This window comes from Tribolium castaneum, chromosome 8 (assembly GCF_031307605.1).
Source record: "Tribolium castaneum strain GA2 chromosome 8, icTriCast1.1, whole genome shotgun sequence".
In the NCBI taxonomy this organism is placed as follows: Eukaryota; Metazoa; Arthropoda; class Insecta; order Coleoptera; family Tenebrionidae; genus Tribolium; species Tribolium castaneum.
In genome coordinates, this window is record NC_087401.1 from 1,149,736 (window position 1) to 1,159,588 (window position 9,853).

General features: G+C 44.3%; 1 protein-coding gene across 1 annotated transcript; it reads left to right on the forward strand.

The window, feature by feature from the left end:
* Window positions 1–265: 265 nt before the first annotated feature.
* LOC135266962 (histone H4) lies at window positions 266–864 on the forward strand. The gene has a single exon (XM_064358457.1). It carries the CDS (start codon window positions 383–385, stop codon window positions 692–694), a length of 312 nt encoding a protein of 103 aa, XP_064214527.1. The 5' UTR covers window positions 266–382; the 3' UTR covers window positions 695–864.
* Window positions 865–9,853: the final 8,989 nt, after the last annotated feature.

Below are 9,853 nucleotides of genomic sequence, written 5' to 3' on the forward strand. Positions count from 1 at the left end.
TTGCTGCCTTAGTGGCAAGCTGTTTTCGTGGAGCTTTTCCACCGGTCGATTTACGAGCAGTTTGTTTGGTACGGGCCATTTTTTTGACTACTTCTTTATCCCTCAACTACACATACACACACATAAACACCTACGTACGTCACTAACAACGGCGACGGTTCATATGACCCTGCAACAAAATTTTTCGCCGTATTTTATTAACTAGGGTGACACTATGCGTTATCTGATTGGTCAAAAAAGTAACTTAAGAGGCGGAGCGAAACTAAACTATAAAATGAGTTGACTAATCTGGCGAGCAGGTAGTTGTTTTCGACGAAGCAGTCAAATCTGTGTCGTTTTCTTTTGTGAAACAAAGCTTAATTTGAATCAATAATCATTCAAAATGACCGGTCGTGGCAAAGGTGGAAAGGGATTGGGAAAAGGTGGAGCAAAACGTCATCGTAAAGTTTTACGTGATAACATCCAGGGCATCACGAAGCCCGCGATCAGAAGATTGGCACGTCGTGGAGGAGTGAAACGTATCTCCGGTCTCATTTACGAAGAAACCAGAGGTGTCCTGAAGGTATTCCTCGAAAACGTCATTCGTGATGCCGTCACCTACACCGAACACGCAAAACGTAAAACCGTCACCGCCATGGATGTCGTTTACGCTTTGAAGCGTCAAGGGCGTACACTTTACGGTTTTGGCGGTTAAGTTTTTTTTATAACCTATGTTTTATCTATGAGACTACGAGGCGACGACAATACCGGTATACCAGCATTGTTTGGTTTTTATGTTTCTTCCTCATCGTTAGTTACATCAATCTACTCTCTACTATTCATCGCATTTTAATTTTCGACGAAAAAAAACGGTTCTTTTCAGAACCACAAAAATATTTCTAAACAAATGAAAAAAGTACGTATCACAAGGCTCTCAGTTAAACCACCAGTATAATAAATGTTTGATTTCCAAACTGTTTTTATATTTCTAGGAAATGTAACAAATAAAGTTGTGTGGTTTTTATGACTTTGTTGTTTAATCAATCGTATGCTTTTCCTTAAAGGGATGAATTTTGACTTTTCAGAGATAAATAATAATTACCACTAAAGAAAGAAAACATCAAAGCCTAACCGATATACATGGATTAGCTAGCCCCCCACCGGCGCGGCGTGTAGCTCGCCGTCTAGGAGAGGCAATAAAAATTTACCTGCTTTTAAACTATTAAGAAAATAAAACATCTTGAGTGCTCTTTTTTTTTTAAATCGTGCAATAAATTTTTGCCAAGTTTTATGTAACTTTAAGTAGGTATGTTTATTTACTCTTTAAAAAAAGTTTGTGATTCTTTTTTTTATTTGTTAAAAAAATGATGGCCCTGAGAAGGGCCGATATTATTATTTTTTTGTAGCTTGCTGCTTCTCACAGCAACTAGAGAGACAACAGTTAGCTGTTTATGGTTTCTTTTCGGTTTTTTTCGGCAAAAGGACCGCCTGGATGTTGGGTAAAACACCACCTTGAGCGATTGTCACACCGGAAAGGAGCTTGTTTAATTCTTCGTCATTTCTGATGGCCAATTGAAGATGACGTGGAATAATACGAGTTTTTTTGTTGTCACGAGCAGCATTTCCAGCCAATTCAAGAACTTCAGCGGCAAGATATTCCATCACAGCCGCCAAATAAACTGGAGCACCGGCACCGACTCGTTCGGCGTAATTACCTTTACGAAGTAAACGATGTATTCTTCCAACAGGAAACTGAAGACCGGCCCTGCTCGAACGAGACTTGGCTTTTCCTTTTACCTTTCCTCCTTTTCCACGTCCAGACATGTTGATATGATGGTGGTTTTCGTAGTTTATGGAAAAGTCAAAATAAACTATAAGAATATGCTGCGCGTATAACTTGTATGCTACTACTGCGACTGCGAATGACTAAAGTTGCGTTTCTGGCTTCGTATTTATACGGTTACTTATAGAGAAGTCGTATTTCTGACTGGATGATTATACTAAAAGGTGGGGTCTTGATTCGGAGTAAATTCGTATATAAAACATTTTTAACAAGTAGTGCACCATGATCAGTCGTGTCCGAGTAGCCGTCGAGAGCAGTCCTGTTTCCGATTTTCTCCAATCGACTTTCGAAGAGCCACGTTCAGTCTTCAGTCAGGTACAATTTAACGTCTCGGCGTTAAGTCAATGCCCGCCCCCTTGTTTAGTTTACGGTCGGGCTCGATTTAACCTTATGGTTAAATTTTAGCTTCGTCTGAACTAACAAGTTCAAAATTCGGCTTTTTCAAGCCGGAACAAATTCATTCACGGCTTTTTCAAGCCGAAATTCAAAATCGGCTTTTTTAAGCCGACTTTTGTTCAAAAAGCGTGTTTTTTCAACGCGCTGATTGGCAAATAAAACGTTTCACACGAACTTTCTCCGACTTCGAAACGTGTTTTTCAACACGTTAGAAGGAGGGAAAGTTCCTTCTACAAATATCTAAAGTTTACAAGTAAGTAAAGAGTGAAAAAATGGCGGGTTCAAGTCCCCCATTGACACTCGAAGCCATCATGGGTGCCATGAAGACTCTTCTGGCACCCCTCAGCGAGAGACTCCAGCGTCTCGAGGAGGCAGTCTTTTCAGACAAAGCCTCCGAAGCCGGTTCCACCTCGACCTTCACCGGGTTTTCAGCACATTCGCTGAAATCCGGGGAATCCCAGGATTTCATGGAAACCGAGGGCTTCAGCCCAGTGAAAACTGGGAAGAAGCGAGGAGCTCCATCCCCATCCCCCGTCGACAATGAGATCGACACAGGGAACAGGTTCTCGAGCCTGTCGAACGAGGATGATTTCGAGCCGACCCCATCGGATGTCGAAAATGGGGAAGAAAGTGAGATGGAAGAAAGGAGGAAGAAGAAGAAGCCTTCTTCGCCCAAGCCCTCTCCCAGGATCGCCACTTGGGCTTCCGTCGCGGCGGCCCCAAAGTGCTCCACATCGGCAGCCCCCCGGATCTCCATCCCGGCAGCCCCCCGGGTCTCTCCCCCGACAGCCCCCCAGGGCTCCACCCCGACAGCCCCCATTTCAAAGGCCCCACGAATTCCGCCGATTTTCTTGAGAGACGCAGGAAAATGGCAACGCGTTTCGTCCGTGGCCAATGAACGGAAGTACGGTTTCACAAAGGCGAGGAGCGTGAGTGATCAGATCCGAATTCAGCCAACTACCGTAGCTGATTTCAGATCATTCACGAAATTCATGGACGAGGAGAAAATCCCGTACCATACTTTCACCCTCCCTGAGGAGAAGAACACCAGGGTCGTCCTGCGCGGGATTCCAGTCCAGGTATCCATGGAGGCAGTGCTCCAGGACTTGAAGCTCCAGGGCTTCAATCCTGTCTGCGTCCACCGGATGCACGCCGGAAAGAGGCAACTCCCGTTGGTGCTCGTCGAGGCACCACTCAGCCAGACAAAGGATGTCTGGCAAATCAAGACCGTCTGCAGCCTGATGGTCAAGGTTGAAAAACCGAGGAAATCAGGCAAAGCAGCACAGTGCCATCGGTGCCAGCGATTTTTCCACGCACAGAGGAACTGCACGGCAGAACACCGATGTGTCAAGTGCGGGGAAGCACATGACACAAAAGTGTGCACGAAGGAGAGCAAGGAGCCTCCCAAGTGTGCCAATTGTAATGGCCCCCACACGGCCAATTACAGAGGCTGTCCGCAGTTCCCCAAGCTGCAGAAAACCGCCACCCCCAGGACAACCGCCCCCGCCAAGGCCGCCCCCGCCAAGGCCGCCACCCCCAAGGCAGCAGCCCCCAAAAAGGCCGCCGCTCCCAAGCCAACGGCCGCCCCCAAGGTCGTCGCTCCCAAGGCAAACCCCACCGCCACCAAAGGCAAAGGAGGCGCCAAAAAGACCGCTCAACAGCGTCAAACGGTGACCTTTGGTTTGCAGAGGAACCAGATTGCCACGGCCGTGGCAATGGCAAAGAGCCCGGAAGAGTTGGCTGAAAAGCTCTCAGCTTTCGTCGCTCTTCTTTTGAATCGTTGATGGGTGCAAATCAACTGATCCAAAATTCTTTTCAGGTGGCGTTCTGGAACGCCAATGGTCTTCGAGCGGCCCGGGACGAACTCGAAGAATTCGTCGACAGGCTGCAACTTGACATCGTACTTGTGTGCGAAACAAAGTTGCAACCTCAAACGACGGACCCAAAAATTCGGGGTTTCACTCTCCACAGGGCGGACAGAGGGATCGGCCCAGGAGGAGGAACGGCAATTTTTGTAAGTAACAGAATAAAACATTCTGTTCTAGCAACACCCGATCTTCGCAACATGGAAGCCGTGGGCATCAACGTAGCCACTGCAAATGGGCCCCTGCGCCTGTTTGCATGCTACAACCGACCACAAATTCCAATTCTCGAAGAGGACCTGCAGACACTTTTCGACGGCAACACACCAACGATCGCTGCTGGTGATTTTAACGCCAAGCACATCAACTGGGGAAGCCGCCGTTCGAACAGAAACGGAAACTTCCTCAACGGCTTCACGGATCAAAACCTGGACATCTCCGTCATGGCTCCGGTAGAACCCACGTTCTACCGAAACTCGGACGGTGCTGCAGACATCCTTGACGTAGCAATCGTCAAAAACGTCGTGCACCAGGTTCGGCTGACGGCAATAAACGACCTCTCTTCGGATCATAACCCCGTCCTGATGCAAATCGGGAACGAGGCAAACGATCCGATTGTATGTCGTTATACCTCAGTGGATTGGAGGAAGTTCACCAAGCACCTGGTGAACAACTTCGGAACAATCCCACCGATCAGATCCAAAGAAGAAATCGACGAGGCGGTCCAAACCTTCGAGACGAAGATCCGGGACGCCATCGCCTCCGCCACCAGGGAACGGAGAACTCCGGCCCCAAGACTGGAGATTTCATGGGAAATCAGGGACCTCATCAGGGCAAAAAGGCGAGCCAGACGGATTGCACAACGTACCGGTTTTCCGGTGGACCGTGCAGAAGCCAACCGGCTGAGATGGGAGGTGAGAAAAGCACTTTCTGATTTCAGAAACGAGAGATGGGAGGCCAAGCTTCAATCTCTCACCACCGAGGACAACTCCGTCTGGAGAATGTCGAGGGTGCTGAGATCTGACCGAAAACCGCTTCCACCAATCCACAGTGAGAACGGGATCGTCTTCACCGACGAGGAGAAAGCAGAAGCGTTCGCGTTGAGCATGAGCAGACAATGCTCACTCAACCTCACGAATGCGGACCTGGACCACGTCGAAGAGATCGAGGATCACGTGGAATCCATCGCCACCGAAGACCCAGATGAACCCCTGACCCCGACAACCCCCGAAGAAGTTTCCGGAGTGATTCGGAAACTGAAGAAACGGAAGGCATCCGGACCAGACGAAATCAGCAACAGGGCTCTCAAGAACCTCCCGCTGAAAGTCATCGTCGAACTGACAGGTATTTTAAATGCAATGTTCAGTTTCAGATATTTTCCACAGCGTTGGAAAATGGCAACGGTCATTTTCATCCCGAAACCGGGGAAGGACCCAAAGTTTCCCCAGAACCACAGGCCAATCAGCTTGCTGTCGGCCGTGGGAAAGGTCGCAGAACGTCTCATCCGCACCCGCCTCCTCCAGCTCACCCAGGAGCGGCACATCGTCCCCGATGAACAATTCGGCTTTCGGTCGAATCATTCAACAACTGATCAGCTACTACGAGTCGTAGAGCACGCTTCCATCAGTATCGAGCGCAAGCAAGTTACTGGTGCAGTGTTTCTCGACGTGGCTAAAGCATTCGATGCGGTTTGGCATGATGGGCTTATTCATAAGCTCCATCAGACTGGCATTCCGCTCGCAATGGTTCAAATGATCAGATCGTTTCTCGTTGGACGCCGTTTCCAGGTGAGAATCAATAACTCTGTTTCAGATCCCCAGGACCTGGAAGCCGGAGTCCCTCAGGGCTCCGTTCTTTCACCTCTCCTTTACTCCATTTTCACCCACGACATCCCAAAAACTGACCGTACGACACTGGCAATATACGCAGATGACACAGCGATTCTCACCAGATCGAAGCAACCCTACATGGCTACCCGCTACTTGCAGGAGTCTGTGGAATGCATCGAAAACTGGTGTCGCAGGTGGCTCATAAACGTCAACCCCGACAAAAGCCGAGCGCTTTTGTTGGCACGACGTAGAGTCAGCCCTGATGGGTTTGTTCGAATGTTCAACGCGGATATTCCCTGGTCTGACCAGGTCAAATATCTCGGGGTCATTCTGGACAAAAAACTCTCCTTCGGCCCACATCTTGACTACGCACTCGCGAAGGGCAAGATGGCCACGGGAATGCTGAGATCTCTCGTATGTCGGCGGAGCGCGTTGTCAATTGACAACAAGCTCTTGTTGTACAAATCAGTGATCCGACCTACCATGACTTATGCTTCTGTGGCTTGGGCATTCGCGCCCTGTAAGACTCGGATGCATAAGTTACAAACTTTCCAAAACAAATTTCTCCGTCAAGCATTCAACGCCCCGTGGTTTGTTCGCAACAACCAATTGCACCGAGAGGCGAAGATGCCGACGATGGAGGAATTCTTCCGTGAGACAGCCGAGCGAGCCTTTTCGAAGGCGGAAGCCCACCCGAACCCCCTGGTCCGAGAGGCCGTTGACTACGACGAAAACGGTCCATCCAGATGCAAGAGGCCAAGGATGGCTCTCTTGTGATCGAAGATGCCTTCTCACCCAGATCTTCCGAATCTGCTCTTTTCAGATTCCATCAAATGGATCACTTCGGGGGAATCCCCGGAGCGCCCTCTTCTCTTCTTCTGGCGCCATGCAAACCGGCATGGCTGCCCAGCGTGCGTTCAGGGATGAAGGACCAATGGTTCCGATCCCTAAGGTGACGCGAGGGGTTTTAGTGGGTATTGTCGGCTTGCACACTTACCGACCGAGTCCCACATAACCAGACCTAGTCTGGTATGCGTAAAGGCATTTCCCCTCTCCAAAAAAAAAAAAAAAAAAAAAAAAAGTGCACCATGATTTTAGCTTGAACTTTCAAGTTGACAGGTATATTTTGTGTTCGTTGTGCGTATTACAGTTCGTTTGTGTCGTGTTTTTTTTTTCTTTATTAAGATTAGAAATATTAAAAAATATGCCACCAAAGACAAGCGGTAAAGCAGCGAAAAAGGCTGGAAAAGCTCAAAAGAATATTTCGAAGAGCGACAAGAAAAAGAAGCGCAGGAGGAAGGAAAGCTATGCAATCTATATTTATAAGGTATTGAAGCAAGTACACCCCGATACCGGTATTTCGAGCAAGGCGATGAGCATCATGAACAGTTTCGTTAATGATATCTTTGAACGGATCGCCGCTGAAGCTTCTCGTCTTGCGCATTACAACAAGCGTTCGACGATTACGAGCCGGGAAATTCAAACAGCGGTTCGTCTCTTGTTGCCTGGTGAATTGGCAAAGCACGCAGTCTCTGAAGGTACCAAAGCCGTCACCAAATACACAAGTTCAAAATAGAGAAGTTTTTTCTTTCATCGTTTAAAAAGAAGAAAAAAATGAAATCGGTTCTTTTCAGAACCACAATTAACATTTAAAAGTAAATAAAATTTGTTTCATTAAGTAAAAAATAAATCTAATGACCGACCACTCAAATCTAGATTTTTTTTTATCAATCGAAGCTCTTTTTAAATTAAATTTAAAATGAAACAGCAAAAACAAATTACATCGGTAAAAGTGCGACGCAAAAGAAATCAAGAAATAGCAGGAAAGTAACATCTCGGATTAATCAAATTCTTAACTCTCTTTAGTGTTTCTTCTATATGTCTTAATTTCATTTTTTTTAGTTATTACATTACAAACAATACTACATATTCTGATACGAATTCAATTTCACCTGAGGAATCGGAACCATTGGTTCTTCATTCCTGAACGCACCCTGGGCAGCCATGCCATGCCGTGTTGCCTTAGAAAAAAAAGAAGACGGCGCTCCGGGTTTTCCCCCGAAGTTATCCATTTGATGGAATCTGAAAGGAGCAGCGACGAACTCTTAAATTAGAAATTTAAAAAATATTTATAACATTCTCTCGTTTGTACATCCTTTTTAGTTTAATATTTAGTATTATATTTGGGTGCATAATTAAGACGCGGATTTCTTAAAATAAGTATAAGTTGTTGTGCTGTCATTTATAATTATTACATATTATAATGTCTATATTAGCAACGTAAGGTTGACGTTTCTCCAAAACTGTCACTTTGTCGCTTTAAAGCGACATAACTGAAAAAAACGCTTGTTCTCCCATTTTGTTTATTTTTTATTATTATTATTATTTTTTTTTTTTTGAAATCAAATGTCCAGTGATTTTTGTAACTAGCTATAGTTACTAGTAACAACGAGTAAACAGAAAATAAATAATTGCCAATTTTAATAAATTGTTACATGGTTTTGTTCTGAATATTATGGTATATTGTTAATACTTGGAGATTCAGAAAAAGTTTTGTGTATGTGTGTTGCGAGCGCAAATTTATATTGTCGATTTTGAGAAAATGCTTCAATCGACAAAGGTACAACTTTGCGCTATTAATAGGTACACTAATAGTTATTATTAATAATTATAAAAAATAAATAGATCAATAGTACTTTCCTCAAAGAAATTAACTAACAATTTATTATAATAAACAAATCTTTTATAGTAGATATCTACCCTAAATGTTTGTTATAAATTCGATTTATAAAACTATATACAAGAGTGGAATGATTAATTTATGGCCTCACATAGAAAACAATAATTTAGCAAAACAATTTTTTGATTACTTTTTACTATAACTACCTTTTTATTACATACACTTGGTTAATCGGGGTTTGGAATCCCATCCATGTGGGTCAATTCTGGTAACTTTTTAAACCAAGTTTTTTAGAGCTGTGATATCTTGAAAATTTTCGTTATATTTTTTCCAGTGTATTTTTTTCTTAAATTGGAAAATAGACTAAAATTTACTTTTTTTAAATTGTCGTATAAAATCTAAAGAATTGCGCTAAAACAGCTCCTTACATTGTTCAGTTTTCGTTTTTCCGGCGAGCTTCTGTGCTCAGAAAATGTGTTTTTGTCAATTTTTTCCCATACCCAAAACTTGATCAAAGATATAATGTGTTTGCTATTTTAAAATTATTAATGCTTGAACTATCTCAGACAACTATTATTTCTAATCTTCCAATATCTTTTTATGACATTTCTACAGGAGAAGCATTCTTAGATTTTCTTGAACTTGATGCATTCTTAAGATTTGTATGGTTTTTTTAAATGTCCAAAATACACTTTCAACCATACTAGGCAATGAAAAAGGTATATCTAATGTATAGAATCTAAGCCACCCATCTCAGCCACTTGACCTGACCTGACCTGACCATACCGTCAGGAGTGAAAGCTTATTCTTTTTCTCCAGGAATTAGCGCCTCCGTTCTTAGATCGTGCACGCTGGTTCCCAAGACATCTTCTGGCCGCCTCCTACGGCAGATGATCTAGGTCCCTCAGCGGGCATTTTTCTACGTCTTTTCGTTTACGAAGAATCAGAGCTTTTCGAACATTGATTTCTTCCTTCTTCCCCCATTTTCTTAGTTTTATAAATCTCCTCTGTAAATTTCTGTACTGTTCTCCAATGCTCATTGTTCTCGAGCATTTTTTCAACTAGATTATCATGTATAAGTTTATTACTTATTTGTAATTCCCACTTCTATCGAATGGCATCGCGTTGATAAAACACATGTTTTCGAAAAACACATGTTCGGCTGTATCTTCCTCGTTGCAGTATACACAGCGGTCATCATCTGCTCGATGCATACGGTGTAGATATGACAGAAAAGCCTTATGTCCTATTAAAAACTGTATTA

Bases quoted from the DNA above. Each gene is read 5' to 3' on its own strand.
- LOC135266962 (XM_064358457.1), top strand. From the start codon at position 383: ATGACCGGTCGTGGCAAAGGTGGAAAGGGATTGGGAAAAGGTGGAGCA.